This window comes from Anoplolepis gracilipes, chromosome 17 (genome assembly GCF_047496725.1).
Source record: "Anoplolepis gracilipes chromosome 17, ASM4749672v1, whole genome shotgun sequence".
In the NCBI taxonomy this organism is placed as follows: domain Eukaryota; kingdom Metazoa; phylum Arthropoda; class Insecta; order Hymenoptera; family Formicidae; genus Anoplolepis; species Anoplolepis gracilipes.
In genome coordinates, this window is record NC_132986.1 from 4,821,630 (window position 1) to 4,843,508 (window position 21,879).

At 35.5% G+C, this 21,879-nt stretch overlaps 1 protein-coding gene across 4 annotated transcripts in view; it reads right to left on the minus strand.

The window, feature by feature from the left end:
- Positions 1–2,497: 2,497 nt before the first annotated feature.
- Positions 2,498–21,879, minus strand: part of Tmtc2 (Transmembrane O-mannosyltransferase targeting cadherins 2) — a 291,042-nt gene continuing 271,660 nt past the window's right edge. For 2 of the 4 annotated variants that reach the window (XM_072909084.1, XM_072909086.1), the window contains exons 8-10: positions 5,435–5,575; positions 4,578–4,662; positions 2,498–3,126 (exon numbers count right to left, since the gene is read on the minus strand). In XM_072909084.1, the coding sequence (XP_072765185.1) occupies positions 2,795–3,126; positions 4,578–4,662; positions 5,435–5,575 (558 nt within the window). In that variant the 3' untranslated portion in view covers positions 2,498–2,794. Of the gene's footprint in view, positions 3,127–3,396; positions 4,766–5,434; positions 5,576–21,879 lie in introns of those variants that run through there. The other 2 variants (XM_072909087.1, XM_072909088.1) reach the window with 2 other exon arrangements.

Sequence of the window (21,879 nt, forward strand, 5' to 3'; positions counted from 1 at the left end):
TAAAGTGGCACGCGCGTGGCGGTCGAGTTGCTGGACGAAGGGCCGCTTTTATTGCGGCTAAAAATCGATGGCGGCCTCTCTTATATAGTAGAGAAAAGCAAAAGATAAACGAGGTCAGTGAGTGAAAGCATATTAAAAGTAAGACAGTGTATAAAAATCAGAAAACACGAATAAAAAAAAATACAAAAGAGTGTAACTTGAAACTATATATAATCCAACGCCTGATATACCTTTTGCTTGTATCTTGTCGTCGTTGCAGTCGATTGTATAAGACAGGTATAGATTTTCATAAAATGAATTATCCTCCCGTGAATTAAAACATCTAAAAAAAAATAAAAATTATGTGAAAATAGAAAAAAACAGATACATAAAAATATTTAAAAAATATATCGAAAATCATTTTAACATTATATTAACATAAATTACGATAGTAAATAAATATGATAAAAAATGTGTGAGGTAAAGGAACACCGACATGATAAAATAATAAAAATCAACGATATTTTTTTATGAAAAGATAAAAATAAACAGCGTTGTGATCGTTAACGTCGATGTGAAACGCGAGAGAGATGGTAGGGATATTGTTAAAGTATTAAAAAGAGGACAGATAAGGGATTATATAGAAGATACAAAGCATCTCCTTCGAGACTGAAAGAAGAGCTCTCATGGTAAAAAGTCGAGATAAAATAATGTAGAAAGGGAAAAAATGGAGCGAAAACTAAACTAAGAGAAAAAACTAGATGAAAATGTGACAAGAGACTTTGAATTTTTAAGAAAGAGAAAGAGAAAGAGCAATGAAGTGCTGTCTCATAGATACATCTTGTTTCAAATAGCATTGGCAAAGTAAATAATACGTCGAGAAATTAATAATACATCAAAAATACATCTACGCAAGCTTTTAGTATCATATCGAATCGTTCTTTAACTTTCTAGCAATAAAAAAAACATGACTCAAATTGTTAGAAGTAATTGCTAGGAACATAATATATTAAATATATAAGCAATCTCAAGAATAACTAGAAATAAATTATCATGATTGCGGAAATGCGACGTTAATGTGACGTTTTAAAAAAATATCTTAATTTTCAAAGTATATATAATTAATCTCTTGACAATTCACATGAGGAATTAAGCTGTTTTCTATGGATTCCGCGATGCATCCTAAAACAATAAACAAGAAAACGTAATAAAAGTTGCACGCTAAATAAACGTAGGGTGGAAAAAATATAAAGGTGCGGTGAGAGAGAGAGAGAGAAGGTAACGCGCGCCCGGGGGCGGGGAGGATCGGAGGGGTTAGTAAAGATGAGTAAGTTTGTGAAAAATAAAATGGTCGTGACGACGCATCTCGGAGCGTCTCCTCGAGAAAGAAAGGCGCTCTTGACGGTGTTCCGCTTTAAAGATAACGAAGCGAGTTCTTCGCGGAACAAAGCTTGGTAACCGCCGCCGCCACCACCGTCGCAGTGGTCGCCCGAGTGTTTGCCGAGACTGTCTCCAGCAGCGCGACAGGAGCGACAGGTGGCTCCGTGTGCCCGCTTTTTCACCCCTTCTCTTTCTCTCTTTTTGCCGTTTCTCCATCCGTCATTTCCTCCCGATTCCTCGCCCCCGAGCTCGCTCGCACCGTTGGCACTTGCTCGGGGGTATGATTTAAAGTGTAAACTTAAATATTCTAGTTGGTACCTTCGTGCAAATAGATTCGATATTAATAGAGCTTCAGCACCTCACCGACAAAAAGAAAGAGAGAGAGAGAGATAAAGAGAAAACTGGTATATCTGAACATCCGGCGTAGAAAATTTTTAATGGCGAATCGGGAGTTACTTTGCTTAATATATTTCCTTTATTGTTAGTTAAAAGAAGCAAAAGAATAGAAATTTTTATAAATTAAAAAATAAAAGATATTAATATATAGATTTTTTAAATATAACAACAAATAAGAATTCAGAGATAATGACGAGAAAATTAACGTAGAGAAAATAACATGTCAAATAAAATATTCTTTTCTGGGCAGCTTATGTGATTATTTCAGTCAAAACTCTTGAATAAATTGCAAGTAATCGTCTCGAATAATATGCAAATTTTTTTATCTGACTTTTTCATCTTTCTTTAGAATGATTGATTTATAAATAGATGATATTGAGATAACCATATACATATATTTCGATTTAAAATAATTATTTTCTCTTATCGAAAATAATTATTTGCTCTTATCTACGACTTACCTGCTTTATATATAGGGAAAGATATTTCATTCAAATGGTAAATTTGAAGAAATCTATTAATTAATAGAATTATAATAAACGCGTCAGAGCTTATAAAAAAATTAATATCCCATATCTTTCATGTATAACAACTTTCATAATTTAAATAAATATTTAAGAGAAATATCTTTCTCGCGATAAAAAAAAGAAAAAAAAACAGTTGGAGGCAATAGTCATCTTCTTTAACACCTTACTAAAATGTAGGGAGGAAAAAGGAGTCGTATGAAATATGAAATATATCGTTGTATATTAGAGAAAAATAAAGGAAGCTTTATTCTTCACATATCATAGCAGGCGATACGAGTCGGCGGCGCGTCGTCGATGTCGAACGCGCGCGTCACCAACGACGCAGAGATATAAACGAATATCGGTAGGAAGATCGGGCCGATAGGGGATCTTAGGGTACACGGTAATGTCACGGTAAGAAGGGGTCCTCTTCCTCGTCGTGCGGGGTCGTATAATACACGCACCATCTTCTCATTCATCGTGTCTCCGTCCTCGCTTTCTCCACCTCCTCGGTCATCCTGTATTTCTTCTGGTCACGCCAAGATCGCCGCCAGTTTGTGCAGATTCGTAATGGTCGTTGCGTCGCCCGGTTGCAATCTAAGCGCCTCCCTGTAAGCCGCAGCGGCCTGCTTGTACTTGCCGTTCAGGTGTAAGATCGCCCCGAGATTCGTGTGGCTACGGGCCTCGTGCGGCCTCAGATTGGCCGCGTGTCGATACCAGATCTCGGCCTCATCGCGCCGATCGGCCTGACGAAGTGCCGAGGCCGCCGCGACCGACAGTTCATAATCGGACCGCGACAGCTCGGCCGCTCGCAGCTGCTCCTCGGCAGCTTCCACCAATCGGCCCTGCGACGTCAGGAACAGCCCTGAAAATTTTGTAATCAAACACAACGTTGTCGTGTGTCGTGAGGAATTACAGCAGCTATAGAAATCCGTTTATACAGTTCTAGTTAATTAAATTATTCTTTTCATGGAATTGTTAATCTACTAATTGTCTATTTAATCATGTACAAAGATCTGTGTGAAAGAAAATCTGTTTCAAAATAATTAATTAAATTCTATAGATATAAAAGATACGTTGTTTATATAGATTTACTTCTCAAATAGACTAAAAAGTTTTTAGAAAGCTTTTTTCAGGTCAGAGGAATTTTAATTGAGAAAATTAAAGAAAAACCGATATAATTGAAGAATGCAAATATGACAAAATATTTTTTTTTTCAAGCATGTTTTCAAAATCTTTGAAAGGAACTTGATGGAAATACGAGAATAGCTTTAGTTGCAAATGTGACGCAAGAAAAAAAAAAAAAAAGAACAGTATTTTTCACGGTGATGTTCTTGAAGTCTTTAAAAGAAATGTAATGAAACACAAGGACAGCTTTAATTAATGAAAAAATAAATATATAAAAACGCTTATTAAATCTTTAACTCTTCTATAATGTTACACAGAGAAATGTTCTTTATTTTATAATTAATTATAAAAATTAAAAAGTAAAAAATATCTCATTTCGCAAATTATGTTTTTTGCGTTAATAATAAACGTCTTATTTTATTGAGCGAACAGAAAAACGATAGGCGACGGCGAGATCGTCTTGAAATCCGCGCGCAAATTAACGTGCCCGATGTCCTGAAGCGTCGCCGAGTTTCTTTCCGGAATTTCAATACCCGTCGATTTCCGTTTCTCCCCCTGCATCTCGGTTCATTCCCGTGCCCTTTAGCATCCGTTCTTTTTTCGATTAGCCGGTCTGCCTCCCTCCTTTCACTTCAGATCTACTATCATCCCGCAGGAAATATTACAGCGGTATTTATAGCGGGTCGACGGAGGGAACGACGATCCTCTTATCTCCCCCTTCTATTAAGCGACTCTTCGAATCTTGGTTCTTTGATTCTTTTCCGTCGCGAAACCGCCCTCCCTCTCCCGCCCCTGGTCGAGAGGAGAAGCTTCGAGGACTCCTTTTCAGGACAGATTCGAGGATCGGGAATCAATTATACCATTGTTACAATGGGGCTTCGATTGTGGCGACGGGGGATACGTTCGACCGAGTGCAAAGACGGGATGGTTAAGAGAGCGTATTTCATTGCTTTAATAATGAACGAGGGGTCCCTTATCATTGCCGGCGACGGCTACAAATACGGGCATTAGATATTTAAATTGCGATGCGGTTGAGAAAGGAATTCTGGTCGATGGGAGGACGATACTGGAAAAACGAGATGGAGAATAGGCGGGGGCGATAACCGGAGACGCGTCTACTGTTGAATTTCGGATGACGACGACGCTTTCTCGTGGTCGCAATTAAAGGAGCTTTCGGTCGCGTCTTACCGTAATGATGGTGCACGCTGGGGTCGTCCGGTGCCAATCTGCGGGCCCTCAGGAACCATCTCTCCGCTTCCAGGACACGGCTCGACTAAAGAGAGAGAAAGCAGAGGCGACTTGTGAGCCACCGCGAACTCGATAGCCCTGTCTGTCCCCCCTCCCCCTGGCAGTTGCTACCGGCTGAGGAGCTTGTTCTATTGCATTGAACAACATTTTTGAATATATTATATCCATTAAATTGTATATATATGTGTACGTATAACGTTGAACATAAATATTTAAATAGATCTAAAAGAAATGTAAAAAATAAAACACTTTAATATATATTGAAAAATCGAAATTTTTTAAAATTTCAGCGAGCATCATCCTTCAATTTTCTTTTTGCCACAGAAATATATATTTTTGTTGATAAATTCGATCTAATATGCAATATGTCCATTTACAAAATCCAACCGTATCACAGAAAAAAAAAACAATATCTGATAAAAAATTAAAAAAAATAAATTTATATTCAACACTGAATTTCCTAAAAAAAATATTTTAATAGTGGTATATCCTAAAAAAAAAAATTTGCTTGCCATCCATTGTTATTTGTTGAAACCACCGGGACACAGTCGATATCTGACGCAAATGTAAATATATGTAGTTTCGGAAATGCACAAGAGCCGGGAGGAGCGGGGACTTTATGTGTTGACCCAAATATATTTATGCGACGCGTTATATATACCGCGTATCGCCGAGTAGTAGTTTCTCAAGTGGTAACGGTCGATATGTAGTCAGACTCGGAAAGTAGATCGCGATAAGATGAAACAGAGCGGCGACGACGGGCAAAATTTAAAAGCGCAAGACCGGTGGCTACTTACGTTCCGTGCCAAAAGTTTGCCGTAAGTGATGTGGGCCGGCACGTGGTCAGGCTGGCTGGCCAAACTCGCCTGGAACCACCTCTCCGCCTCCGCGTACTGTTGCAGTCTGGACAGCGTTTCGCCTAACAGATTATACACGCTCTGGAAAAGAAAGCAGGCGAGAATTCTCTTTTGTGTCATCTAATCTCTTTCGCCATCGCTAAAGAAGAATCCACTTTAAGAATTCTTTGAATTCTCTTTCTAAGAAAATGTTCTGAATTAGTTCACTTCCTTCCATCTACTTGAGCTTTTCGATTTATATTCTCTCTTTTTTTTTGGAGCAGATTTTTTTTAACGAAAGTGCAATTACATGCAATACGTCTGTATTCATAATTCTCTAACACGTGCAATTTTAAATATTATTGTAATTAGCGTAATTAAATATCTTTTTATTTCAGACAAAGATAACATTTATATTTAAATAAAAAGTAATAGTGTGCGACCCATTTGCACCGCCGCCGAATTTAATTCAGGAAAATCCTGTAATTTTGCGGTAATTTATGTCATTATAAATTTAACAGCTTATATTATACGCTTTTTCATAAATTTTTCAAAAACTTTAAAGAACCCTACATTTATAAGACTCAATCTTCCTTTCGCTTTACGCTACTTAAATATGCAAATACCGGCTAAAAAAATATGTTAAGCACGAGCGACGCTTGAAAAAAAAAAAAAAAAAAAACACAAGCATAGGATGCAACACAACCGAGAACTATATTTACGAGAAAATCACGTGTGGATCGAAGCGCGAGAGTGTTCGTTAGCGTGCTGAGAGAGAATTATGCTAATAAATTCAACAACTAATAAATTTGCCGACAACTAATTCACAAAGTGTAACAAATTGCCGCGATGTATGCGGACGCGTGTACGCGTTTTAATGCGTGTTACAATATAATAATAAGCTCTTAATTACCTTCAATTTAGAAAATGTGATTGCAAACGGCAGAATACTGAAATGCGTCATTGCTGCGTAATTAATTACGCTTCAATGTGAAGGATCATTTCCGAAATTTTCATCACGATTGAATCGGGATGTGGTATTTTAACACGTACAGTAAATAAAGAAAGCAAGCAGAGGATAATCGATTCCGGAAGGAATCCTCGCATTGGAAAGTTTACTGATTTTCAGAATCGGCTATTGTGTTGCTAATGGTTATCATTTGTTTGAAATGACAAATGTATGTTGTATGCGCACAAATTTATTTATCTATATTTATCTTATTCATTTATAATTTATTTATCTATAATTTATTATCTATTACCTAAATTTACAATCGTTGTAAAAAATCAAGAAGCATATAACAATAACCTTTATAAAATTTGAAGTAAATTCTTGCTTAAAAAAAATCATAAATGTGTGACTATGATTTGTCAGAAATTTTAAAATATATTCAATACCTTGATGACAAAGTTATAAATTAATATTCTTGTTAAAAAATGGTAAAATAAAAATAAAAATAAAAGATGAAATAGAAAAGAAATAACAGACTAAATTTTAAAAGTAAATTAAAAAATTGAAATGTTAAAATATAAAAGTATTAAAAATAAAATATGCGTATTAAAATAAAATTTGCTTAACTAACGCATAATGCTTGAAAATAATTAGAGGCTTACATTAAAAAAGAATTAATCCCAAATTTTACAATAAAATAAGGTTACATTTGCATTTTATATTTTTTTCTGGAATATACTCTGTCTGACACATACAAATACATAGAGAAGTAGCAAAGCGATCGAAAGCGGGAGCGTCACGCGGCATCTAACATCGAAAACCTTCTTCCCGGGCACACATGAGAGACCGCAGCTCGCATCTCGAAGTTGTAGTAGGCTAAAACTTTTATGATTTTGTTCGAGACGAGGGCCCGCGAGCCGTCGGCGTTATTGAGGAACAAAGTCTTTCACGGGTAGAGAAGACAAATGGCAACGCGTGAACGAGAGACAGGAAAAGAACGACTTCGAATATTCCCGACTCAGTCGTCAGACTCGATTGCCTCGTGATTCAATGGATTCCGCGGTTTTCTCACCTCCGTGAAAACGTCTCGTGAGGAATTGTCGCTACGCGATTCCAGTCGGCAACTTTGCCAGAGAAAATTGGAATGTTAATTGATTCTTTTATTCAAAATGCTTTATTACGTTTGTATCAAAATTACTCTAGTAATTTACAGTTGAGGAAATCATTCATAGATAAAAATAAATGTTTTGCTGAATTTGAGTTTTGCAGGGATAATTTGAAATTTTATATAAAATTGCATATCATAATAATATACAGGATGTCCCATTTTAAGTGTCCACCCCAAATATCTCTCTTATTTTTGATTTTAGAGAAAAATGGTTCAGACATGTGTTGTATGGTTTCGAGGGGGCCATAAGATGGTATCATTGGTTTGACTTTGAAGAGTCATTTGAAGGTCACGTGAAGGTCACCTCAATATTTTTAAATGGAACACCCTATATATTATTGCATATTCTTGTAGCTTATCTCGAGAACTTTCTAAAATACTATAATCAAATGTTTTTTCATTAAACACTTTTCGAGTTATAAGGCTTCAAAGTTGCAGTATTTTGACTTAAAATACAAGATATATCTTGTAAAATACCTATTCATTTTTCGATTATCTTACCTTAATACTTTTATGTACAGAATAATGAGACAAATCAATTGGCGTAATTAAAACACATAATTATGTTAAGGTAAAAATGTGTAATTGCTAGTTGCAAATTCAAATTTTTTCTTAAAGATAACTATGTGTTTTCTTTACATCAATTGATTCGTCTCATTATTCTGTGCATAAAAGTATTAGGGTAAGATAATCAAGAAATGAATAATTTACGAGAAATCTTGTATTTTATGTCAAAATATTGCAACTTTGAAGCCTTATAACTCGAAAAATATTTAATGAAAAAATATTTTATTATAGTGTTTTGAAAAGCCTTTGAGGTAAGCTCACGTGACCTTCAAATGACTCTTCATGGTTAAACCAATGGTACCATCTTATAGCCCCCTCAAAACCATACAACACATGTCTGAACCATTTTTCTCTAAAATCAAAAATAAGAGAGATATTTGAGGTGGACACTTAAAATGGGACACCCTGTATGTATATTACTTCATTGTGAAAATATTGTCACATTGTTATAAATCTCAGGATGAAATTGCAATTATATTAGCTGTCGCGGGAAATAGAATTACGCATAATAAAAATAATGAAGAGGAGATCTTGATGATATCATGATTTTCGCACAATTATTCTGACATGTCAGAGACCTTATTTCCTACTTCTCTCTCGCGTGTTATTCAGAGGCGTTCTATTATATATTTCGGGACTCGAAAATAACGTTTGCACATACTTTTTGTCACATACTCCAGCGTATGATTATGTCCGTGACGAATGTTGCCTCTTTGTGATCGCGATCATTATTTTCTTACTCGTGCGGCACAAATACACGTGGACTTGTGAATAGGAAACGTGACGAGCGGCGCTGCATCGCGTCAAAGAATTGCGCCGGCAAAGTCGCGCGCGCGTGAAGCAACCGGCTTTCCCCGTGCGCGCTCGCATTGTTCCGGATCATTATTCACTTGGACTACTTTTCAAGGATGTTGCGCGTAGTACTTGCTTAGGCATAATGCTCGCTCGAGCTCGCGGCACACAAAGCGACGCTTCTACCGATCGACGCGGCTTTTATGCACTCGAGATGGTTCTCACGCCTTTCTGCGCCGAGCTGAGGAATAATGATCTCGGGGTCGCACATCCCATTTATTGTAATACCGCGATATGTAATGACGTATGTATGTTTCGCAGCCAAGAGAGATGGATATAGACTGTTTTCATGTTTTAAATTTTATTATCAAAATCATATTGTATAAAATACATACTTAAGATGTCGATTTTTCTTCAAAACCATAGAAAAGATTCAAGGCGCAAAATTTTTCCATTTTCGACATTAAATTTTCTATCCAAAGTGAATGTTGAATCTTAAATTTTCAATAACGTAATAATTAATTGAAAATAATGCTTTATGCACTGTGTTGTGCACTCATAAAATTTAATTGCAATCGTTTCGATTCGTTATGATTTTTTTAATTAAGGGCTAATTAAGTTTGTATATACCCGCTATTCCAATTACGCATCTCATCGTTCGGCGAACCTTCAAATTTCCTGTAATTATAAAATATCTGGCTATTGTGCGCACTCATCGCGTAATTACTCCGATGTTCTCCCATCGTGTTTACATTTATGTCACAGTCAACGAGTATTTGGCAATTTCCAGCGATTGGCCGGAATGTCTGCTTTATAGTGCGGTTCGATGAATGTTTAATCAAGCCTTGTATGATGAGAGTCGACGGTATGTTGAACGTTTTGACTTTTCAAAAAATAATAGGATGTATTTTTTTCTCGATCCTGTCATCGCCGGACCGGATGGACGGTATGTACATTTCCCGTTCACGTGAATTAATATTGCCAGATCGATGAATAGTTAAGTGGGACGTTGGGACATTGTCCCAACTGATATTAAACCGATCGGAAACACGGCACACATTAACCGGACACATTTAAAATCACGTTACTATTAAATCCATTCTAAATAATTACATGTCCGTCCCATTACGGTATGCATGCAAATGGTCGGCGATCAATCGATGATCAATATTTTCATCATGCATCACGGAAACGGAGAAGGGATTAACGATATCATTATTTACTGTTGCAATATCGATTAATTTAAAAAAACTTCATTTACAGATAATGCCAAAAGCTCTTTCTTTTGCATTAATATAAAATTTTTCATGAAAAATGTGACAAAAAGAAAAACAAAATATTCTACAAGTAACAATTATTTAAAATATTATTTAAATTGTTGTTTAAATATTTTATTCCATAATTTTGTACATGTATAATATTGAAATTTTGCATGAAGTATCATTTGACAAGTAATAATGTTTTAATCATAAAATCTAAAGTTCTGAAAAGATACGAGATTATACATTCAAAAACTGAAGTAGGTATATATTTAAAAATAAAAAGTAACAGATTACTTTGAGTATGCATTTTCCGGAAATTGAAAACGAGGAATTATTCAAGATTAAATCTCTGTCTTGCCGTCAGAGATTCCGTAGAATTAATACGCGAATGATTGCGCGAAGAATTTCCACAGTGCAGTACGGTTAATCCGGTCGATAATTACGTCGAATCGTACACCGGCACGAAGTTATCTCTCCCTCTAATGCGGCATATTCCAGATTCCGTCGATTGTCTATGTGTGTGTATGTGTGAGAGAGGGAGAGAATGCAGAGAGAGAGAGAGAGAGAGAAAGAGAGAGAGAGAGAGAGAGAGAGAGAGAGAATACAGATGGCTGAGGATGTCGCGGTGTCGTCGTCGTCGTTGTTGTCGACGACATCTGCATACTGTCTCTCACAACGGGACAAACAATTAGGACAGCGCAACCCGAACCGGGTAATTAGACTAACTGACTACGTTTGAAAGCTGGCTAAAAGAATATACGTGCGATAGACAAGAGAACTAATCGCTGGAAATAATTGGATTAAAGCGAGGCGTTTGTCGTTCGCTCTCGCGCGAACAGTTTCTATCTATGAAAGTGTACAGAGTCTCTTCATACTCGCTCTAGCCACAAACCGGAAATAGGCTCGTGACACAATCGCGTATGTAGCGTTGAAAAATTAGCGATGAATAATGTAGATATATCGTGACGTAGAGTTGATGAAAATCCAAAGTATTTTGTTCTCGTGCATAAAAAAGAATATTGTAAAAAAGCGGAATTATATTAGGCAAATCAAGAATTAGGAATTTATATATATATATATATATATATATATATATATATATATATATACCATTGTTCCGATGGTTCAACAGAATCATCCGATGAAATTATACATTTGTTGCATATTGTGTTAATTCCTCGTTGTTGACAATTTTTAAAAACGATACAATATATATTTTAGTTTTATTTTCCAACATTTCAACATTCAACATTTTATTATCTTACATTGATTACAAACTTTTATCATTAAAAGTACTCTATAAATATTTGGGAAATATAATACAAAATTTATAATAGATATAAAAAAAATTTTTTAAATATTATTAATTAAAAAAAAATTATCAATTATATAGTTATTCGTCGTTCTTATAAATAAATAGTTCTGGAGAAATAATCTGCTACTAACACATATATATATATATATATATATATATATATATATTATATATTATATATTAGTAGTTTTTCAGCTTTTTGATGAGTTAATATATCTTCTATTCGTATATGAAACGAGCAAATATAACAGCATTTTATATAACACGTGAATCGATTCAGAACACGTGCATGTATGAAGTCGCGTAAATTAGCATCCGAGGTGAATTCTCCGGTGTAGAGACAGGACACAGAAAAGTTCCTCGCGATATCTAACTTTCACGAATCTCGCATCTGTTCGGTAACTCGATAACAAACGCGCATTTGGCAGAGAACTGGAATACGGATTATTCGTCTCGCGGAGAAGATTTGACAAAGTCTTTGAGTGGAACAATAAGACGGTTGATTACGTACACCGGGTAAATGGATTAATTCTTCGTCGTAATTTTATTGTCGTTGTGAGACTTTCGCGATGACTTTGATGTCTTACAGTAAGGACTATTTGATATAATACAATCAAATGTATAAAATTTTAAAAATCTTATTTAAAATGGGACAAAGTTTAACGTACTCGGAAAAATCTTGAAGTACGATTAAAGTAAATTTTTTGATAAGTATCATTATATAATTATTAAAAATATATAATTATATAATTTAATTTTAATGATGATTTAATTTTTCAATCACAATATTTTTTTAAGAATAATCTTGTTTGAACAGAATTTTTTTGATAAATTTTCGACAAGAAAATAAATTGATGAAAATGAAATGCGCATGAAACATCAAGATATCCGTTATTTGTATAGAATGTTCTGTGTTAAAAGAGGGACGTTTTGAAACAGCCTTTCATCAGAGAATACGCAAGGATCAGTAGCACCGATGTGATGGTCCAGTAATTTGATCGATTGCAGCTGGTGGGTTTTACCTAACCAATATTGGGCGGATTACGGTTTCATCTCATTTCGGGCTTTCACTCAATGTGGGATCCCGTCTCATTATACTATTAATGATTTTCCGATAGCTACGCAAGGGACAATAGTGTTCGTTGTATTCATACATCACGTGACATTTTGATAACGAAATCCTTGAATATATCGATGAATATTTTATAAAACATTTGTAGGTTTTTTGATCAATTAATTTATCATTATAATAACGTATTTTATTATCATTATATTTGAATTTTACTACAATCTTAGTTTGTAAAATATTGTAGAAAACGATAAATCTGTTACTAATAATTTGATGTTTTATTTGTAATGTTTATTTTATTGCCGTTTCTGCAATTCCGTTGGAAATAAACATTAGCGAGAAGGGAACAACTCAACATTATCGGAAGAAAAATTATTCTCATTGTTAGAGAGTTCGAAACACATTCCTTCTCGTCTTTTCCGGATATTGTTATATGCTCTTTCATTGTATACCAAGTCATCTTGACGATCTCGACCATTTATCATTCTCTCATGCAGATACCGCAACGTCCATGGAAACACGCCAAGAAACTGTTCTGCGGCGTACTTTTTGGACAAGATGATTCTCTCACTTGGAAAAAAAAAAAAAGAAGATAGTCTCGATGTCGATTTCTTCGGCGAATTTTCGCGGGATTACGATTAGGAGATGCGACCTTTTCGAAGCGAGATTCACGGAGGCGCCACCGCGCCGCTCTCGTAGAGTTTCATCTAACTTTCCACGGGACAACGTCGCCAGCCGTGCACGCCGTGGAATGAGAAGAGAAAGAGAGAGAGAGAGAGAGAGAGAGAGAGAGAGAGAGAGAGAGAGAGAAGAACCGAGGGCCATCGTGATAAAACATCGGGAACTGGCGAAACTCCGGTGTAATCTTGCCGGCGATGTTTTACTGCGCGGGCTGGCACGTAGGGGGCCTCGGGCTGCACATACACACATAGACACGCACGTACACACACACGCGCACACAACGTGTATGTATGTTCAGGGCCACGCGGCATCGTAAAGTCCTGAGAGATATCGCGCCGGCGATTAGACCCTCGTTTTGGGAACTAAATTTCTGCGGGTGCCGACTCCCTCTTTCCTTCGCCCCCTTCTCGTACCCTTTGTCCGCCCAGAAGCTTGGACCGGTTCGAAGCAAGGATCGAATCCTTTTGACGCAAGATCTCCACGGTTCTTCTCGCCGCTTTTTGTCAATCTCCTATATCTCCTCGGTGACTATCATCAGCCAATCACGAGCGCGCGTGATTTATGAATCTGTCATTTACTAACTCCAGTACTAAAAACAGTACGGTGGCTTCTTATACCAAAAAAGTTTCATGTGTTGCTATATTGTTTAGAGCTTTGCCCTATTCAGCTTCATCGAAAGCGTAATGCATTCACTTACAATTAGATTCATTTCTCGTCACCTTCATTTATACGTAGTTTTTTTCATTTAGTGTATTATTGATAGTGTTAGTAGGAGATTATTTCTCCAGAACTATATATGATTTTATTTATAAGAACGACGAATAACTATATAATTGACAATTTTTTTTTAATTAATAATATTTAAAAAATTTTTTTTATATCTATTATAAATTTTGTATTATATTTCCCAAATATTTATGGAGTACTTTTAATGATAAAAGTTTGTAATCAATGTGAGATAATAAAATGTTGAATGTTGAAAAAAATGTTGGAAAATAAAACTAAAATATATATTGTATCGTTTTTAAAAATTGTCGAAAACGAGGAATTAACACAATATGCAACAAATGTATAATTTTATCGGATGATTCTGTTGAACCATTGGAACAATGGTAGCTGCTTCTCTCATTGTCTGTCAAAAAAGCGCTATTTCATCAAACACATTTTTCTAGAAAAAAAACCGATATGAAGGACAAGGACGCCGTCATAATTGACGGAAAATTAGATGAATCATAAATCGCGCGCGAATTTATTTTCACGGATTCCTATCGAATGCGAGCGAGCGAGCATCGAAACATGATCCCCTCTTTCTCTTAAGATGGCACAGCCACCATCCTGCTGTTCTCGTTTTACTTCTTTCGACTTTCTTGTTTGTTCGACTACGTACTACTATCCGAACGCCCTCCCACCCCCCACCGATCCCTTTGATAGCACATGGCGGAAACTTTCGGTGACTTTCTGCCGTAGATAGGCAAGAATTGGAGAGTTTTGCTCCGGGATGGTCGGGTGTGAGTAAGTAAGTTTCCCGTCGTCTACTAGAGAACGGCTGTCGGATGGATTTGCGACACGGCGGACCGTCTTAATCAGCCAGGTTCTCCTGATCGATAAGTCGTCCGGATGCTTCGCCGGGCCCGAATTAAATTTCGCCAGCTGTCAACATGTAATTTATTTCAAATGCAAATCGGGTTGTCAATTAAGATCGATTCTCAATCGAAATAGAACTAAACTCGAAATTATTTCTTCATACAATTTAAACGTTTAATATATATTTAGATCGGTATCATTTAATATATATAATAATAACCCTCTTTTATTTTCACTTACAGGGGAACGTGGGGTAGAACGGCCAACGTAAGCATTGAGCAAGTTTTCAACATATTAGAAAAGAAATAACTCGATCTTTTTTTTACTAAAAATATTCTTTGGAATATCCACTATAAGAAAAAACACAAGTTTATTATAAAATAATAGTTTAAATAGACGAGATTATTGATTTAGTAAAAGCCTAGATTTTCGTGATATGCTTTTCATGCGGGGTATAATGGACTACCTCCAAAACTTGTTTATTTCATTAACATTGATATCTAAAACTTCTTAAAAGTTGTATATTATAATATGATATATGTATAGAACATAAGAATATAGATTTGTATTTTTAAATGATAACTATAAATTAATAAATAAAAACAATTCTTTTGTTATAATAAATATTTTTCTCTTTAAAACATGGAAAAATATCTTTTAATGTAATATTTTTTGATATTAATTTTGAAAGACAGCATCTATGTATACTCTCTTTCTTTCTCTAGTATAAAAATAAAAAGTACAACATTTCGTGAGCTAATATTTCATTAAGCCTTAAAACGTATTTATTTACTTTTGATCATATAAAAAATTCTAATTAATCAATATTTACATAGACATAGTATGAAATTAATAAGAAAAAATCATTTTAAAACATAAATGTATTTACGGTAATAAAAAATAGAATTTTATTATTGTTTACCTTATATAAATATATCGAAGAATTACAACTCAGTCGCGGAGAGCACAGCAAGTGCATTAAATAATTTATAACAACTTTCAACTAAAAATATTGTGACCACTGATAACAGCACGCAGAAAGAGACAATAGCAATAATTGCAACATATTTCATGAAATGGTAGCATCTCTGTAAAAAGATATCGACTCTGCACCATTGTACCCCGCGGTACCGTTCTACCCCACGTTCCCCTATAAAGAAATTTCTTTATATCAAAAAATTTATCTTAAGCGCGTGCATCACAATAACACGTTTTCGTAATGGCAAAATGAGATGGTACCGTGACTTATATCTCTTAAGCTTTCACGATTCAAAAATCCTCACTGCCAGCAGTGAGTCCACAATCCATGCACGTACACCGCCGCAGACCTCACGGAATAAAAAAAAAATGTTAGCTGTCGCAACATCGTGACGATATCGGGAACAAAGGGTAACGGCGAGGCGAGAGTGCTTAATTCGCGCGAGTGGCACGAGGCGGTGTACGCCCGCGGAATTCCTTCCGCCCCGTCCTCTTTTTTTCCTTTCCTCCGACTTTCTTTTTATTGCAAAAGTGCGCGCAGAAGGCCGGCAAAAGAGAGCAAGAAGGCACGGCCGGGTGCGGACGGACGGAGGGAGGATGATGCACAATGGGCGTTCTTCTGGAAGATTAAAGTGCAACGGCGGCACCGCGATGCGGAGCTGTGTCGGGCAGCGGCTCGCGTTAAAATTAAAATCGCGCGCAAAAACGTACGGAGAGAGCAAAGCGCGGGAGCGGTGGATGAGAGGATTGACGAGGGTGAGAGAGGTCCGGGGTGCTGGCTTGTAATTTAAAAGCTTCTCGCTGTTTTTCGCATGGCCCTAAGGAAGCCATTAGGATCCCCGCGGGCGACTGGTAGACAGATAGATAGAATGACCTGCAAAGTACATCGCCGGGAGCACACATCTCTTGCGTTCAGAAGAGAGTCTCCCTGGTGACTTTGGAATATTCTCGTTACTTCTTGCATTCGATTGTAAATCCACTTGCTTGCTTCATCGAAATATTAAGTCGAATCGTGAAATCGAGCAAAAAAAGGTCGCGATTGTTATTTGCTCCATTTCTAATTTTACGTTTTCTTGAAAAAGCAAGCGAATAAAGATATATATTTATCATATTTTGAAATAATCGATTTTAAAATAAAAATAAATTTAATACATATAGATAAAAAATTGCTACATCCTTACATAATGATATTGGTTTTTTATGACTAAAGCTATATTGTTATCCTGGAAAATATAGAAATTTTTATCAGCAACGCAGTACCACAATTACTCAAATAAATTTTCTTTCATTTGAGATCGTAAGTCAAGCCGTAGCTCGCAATAGCCTTTTAACCGTTCCAAACTGTTACTAGCAAATAATTGTCGGGACGGCTCTTTTATAGGCGTCCTTAATTCTCGTTCTGATAAGGTTAAAAGTTTCTCTTTACTTTTGACTCTCCACTTATCGATCTTACCGTCGATCGATGGTACCGAGAGCGTTAAACCGTTAAAGAAATAGCTTCGCTGCTTCGTCGGAATTACGAAGCACTATATCCTGAAAAGAACACTTAAAACTCATCCCTAAGTGTAAAGATCGAAACGTTGTACGATGAAGGGAATTGATCGGCGGATTATTATAAATTGACAATATACAAATTTGCGAGAAGTGCAATACACCGTCTTCGAGATAAAGGTAAAAGGGAAGTGAGAGACATGTTAAGTTGATGCCAAGAAGCGAGAGCGAAAAAAACGAAAGAGGGAAGACAGAAAGGGTTTGCGAAATTACCTCGAGCAGCATTGTGCTCTTGTCAGAGGGCTGCAAGCACCTAATTAGCCACTCAAACACTGCCGTACAAAGCGACCCTCTGTTATTAAAACGATATGTAAAACGAGGGTGTCTCTTCATGGTGCTTTTCTTTTTCGGACAGCTTAGGTTCGTCGATTTCGCGACTCCCAACGGTGCTGATAATTTCCGGGAAATTCGTCGCACCAGAGCCTTTTGTTTACCATATCAATATCGCGACATTATTATACGTCAGCTTAGCCATATTATATACGTCATGACACAATAGCAATAAAATTTAAATCACGCGTGTTAAACTTTAACACGTTAGAGTTTATGTCAGCCATACTTCAAGCATGTTTAAAAGAAATTTTTTCGATAAATTGAAATTTGCCAATACATATACACGTACATTTTCTAATAATATAAGCAGGAGCTGTTTGTTTCAATAAATTGTAAATCCAGAGCATTAGTTATGTATCAACTAGATTTCGTAATAGCATTTATTATAACTAAAGTTCATTGCCTCGTGGATTAAATCTGTTATGAGCTTGAAAATTGTTTCATTATTCATTATTATTACCAGAATTTAAATCGGCGTTAACGAGAATATAGTGACGTGCAAACAAACAAGGAAGACTAGAGAGTAATGAAATAAAATGTTTTAATAAAATAAGAAGCTTTCTGATAAAGCTAAAAAAAGGTTTAATAGAGGATTTCTGTAATCAAAAAGCAATTGTAATTGTGTTAAAATACGTTTTTAAAATTGTAAAGAACATTTTTGTAAGATATTTACGTATAATATACAATTGTCATTTGTTTGCGAATTAAATGAACTACTGTATCTGACAGAAATCGTGCGATAATACATTTTACGGAAACATTGCTCAAAGCACAGGGATGTTGAAAGGTTTAGCTGTGTCGGTTTGAAACGATGTCAGCATTGTTAAATTATTAAAACGGCTTATACAATTAATCGTTCAGTTGATTTAGCTGTAACTGCTAATCAATTGACAAACTCAATCGACCAAGCTTCTATTAATCACCGCATTTTTAACACGCGTTTGGTAAACGTGACCAAAACGATTAGGCACCATATCTTCTTTTAACGAGAAAAAAGAATAAGAATATCAATTATTTAAAGCAGAAATTCTTTAACTGTTTTAACCTAATTTCACAAATGTTATATACATATAGCTAGAAATATTTCATTGTAAAAAAAAATTATTTAAAATTTCTAAATGAGTAAATTGTGTGTATAAAAAATTTATATAAAGTTATTTAATTCATATATGTATAAGATCAATGTCAATTTTTCAATTTAAATTTATATTAGACAATTTAATCTATATCTATAAATATCGTCCGTCTGTCTGTCTGTCTGACCGCGAACTACTTCCACATTTGTGGACCGATTCCCACGAAATTGGTACCAAAATGTTGCAAATTATTCTGGGATGGCTGCTATGTGGTTTTTATTTGAAAATTAAAAAAATTTTTTTTTAATTATAGGTTATGTTTTCGCGAAAAAAGATGTTTTTCCAGATTTCTCTGCCAATGTGTTCAAAATGTTTCAAAACATTGAGAAATCACATTTTTTAAATTAAAAATTTTTTTTTTAATTATAAGAGGTTATGTTTTCGCGAAAAAAGATGTTTTTCCAGATTTCTCTGCCAATGTGTTCAAAATGTTTCAAAAAATTTTTAAATGGCAGAGAAATCTGGAAAAACATTTTTTTCGCGAAAACATGATCTCCTATAATTAAAAAATTAAACTTAAAAATTTAGAAGAAACCACATAGGAACCATCCCCGAAAAATTTAAAACGAAACATTTTGAACACATTGGCAGAGGAGTTCTGGAAAAACATTTTTTTCGCGAAAACATAACCTCCTATAATTAAAAAATAAATATGTATAAATAGATTGAAGAAATAAGCAATCAAGGATATCTTATTAAGTGAAATCTACAATTTTTTACGAAAAATATTATCTGGAGAGGTTTTGAAAATTGAATTATAAATTGTGTGAGAACTAATAATAACGAGGTCAGTATTGGGTAAAGGTTTTGAAGTAAAGAGTTTGAAGCGCGAAGCGCGGGGCGAAAAGCTAATATAATATAAATTTATATCTTTTATATTTATAGAGATCTCTAACATTTCGAAAAATTTTGTGTGCAATTCACCGCAAATTATCATCACTACATAAAATTCAAATTAATATTAAACACATATATCTCGTTTCCCCTTTTTCGACATACGGTCGTATCGACAGAGCTAAATGGTTCGGCAAAGGAAAAAGTTTCTGGTTATTAATTTTTCGTTACGCGCCACGACAGTCCAGCCTGTCAGCCGGTACCGGCAATTTTCCTCCGAAACTTTCCGTCCCGCTACTTATTCCATGGGGATGAATGCGAAGTCGCAAAGTTTGTCGGTCATAATTGATGTCTCGTAAAAAGAAATCGGAACCGGATGGAAAGGGGATTCGATCGAGACTAAAACCGCAAAGGAAAGGTTTTGACAGGATTCCGCGCCTCTATCTCTATGAAATCAATCGCTGCTGAATCGCTTTGATATGCCAAACGCGGCATACCTGAAAGCGATGGATATCCCGTGTTCGGGAATAAATAAATGACACATATCGCATTTTATTCCCGTCGCGGCTAATATATTTTTAGCAACGAAATATCTGAAGCATCTGAACGAAACGGTAAATGTGAAAAATTTGGCAGTGCAGAAGTTCCAATTTAAATCTTCTTTCTTCCAAAATTATTGAAATTCTATAAAGTACTTATAAACATATCGTAATATAATTTTATTTATTTTCCGATAAAAAAATATCGCAAAATTGTAAATAATATCTACGTTTCATAAAATCAGATTTCAATATCACTGAACGTGATGAAAGATGATATGTGAATGACTTTGTGTATCATTGAAAAATATATATAATAAAAGTTAATTTCGAAATATTGTGACTTTAACGTTTAATTTAATCCGAGTACATTTAATGAATGAACATATATTTATATAATGTTTCAAAAAGAATACACTTTTAGCTGCTTTCCTTTGTACTCTTTGACATTTTTCCGCTTTGCATGAAGATGGTTTTAATTTTTCAAATAGAACCAGAATGATAAATCGCACGGACTTAAGAGTAACGTATTACGAGCACCGGCTAATTGCTAAGTACTAATTAATGCGGTCTTAAGCAAAGCTATAGTAATGAATTATACTACGTCAAGGCTATTTGCAATGAGAACAAAAGAACAATACTCGCTAGCTGTTCACGTTTTTATCATCATCATTTGGGATGAAGCCTTCGTTTGTTATTCGCCGTTGCTTTAATTCATTGTGGAAACAATTGTAATTACGATTATAAATATATATTATATAAATACAATAAACGCTCGTTTGTAAACATTTGATTTTATACCTTCCTTTACCTTGAAATCTGTTATGATATAAAAGCACATAATAATTGTTTTTATAAGTCGTTATACAGGGTGTCCGGTATAATCGCCCCACCTCTCTAGGACAGATAGAGCAGGTCAAACTGAACATAAAAGTCCTTTACCATTTTGCGATCTTCGTAATAATTATCGAGAAATTAATTAACAAAAATTGACAAATCCGCGCGAGTACTAGGCGCACTACTCATACACATCCATTGCCAGTCGTAGATCGCTCCTCCTATCATTCAATGAACGCCTAGTAACCGCGTATCAGTAGGATGGGCCTTCTCGCCGCGCGCTTATACTCGTGCGGATTTGTCAATCTTTGTTAATTAATTTCTCGGTAATTATTATGAAGATCGCAAAATGATAGAGGATTTTTATATTCAGTTTGACCTGCTTCATCTACCCTAGAGAGGTGAGGCGATTATTACCGGACACCCTGTATATGTATAATAAAAATAGGGATTATTATTTTATATATATATATCGTGCAACATATTTATTAATAAGCAAAATTTGCTTCCTATCTCTTTCATAATAACGAAGAGAAATATAGCCGTGGCGAAATTTGAGAAATGACGATAATTTGGCGAGCGCAACGGCTATTTTATTAAATGATGAAATATTCCATCGACTTATGACCGAGGGATGCTTTGGAAGTTTCGCTATCTAATTCCCGCAGGCACTTCTCGACTGAGAGAAGGTTTCGGAAGGAAGTCCCGCCGAGGTCCTATCGGTGGCTAGAAGCCGCTGAAAGTTCATCGAAGTACTCAGTCGGGGATATTATAACTCGATGCGAGCGCGATGCCGGCAAAGTTCCCC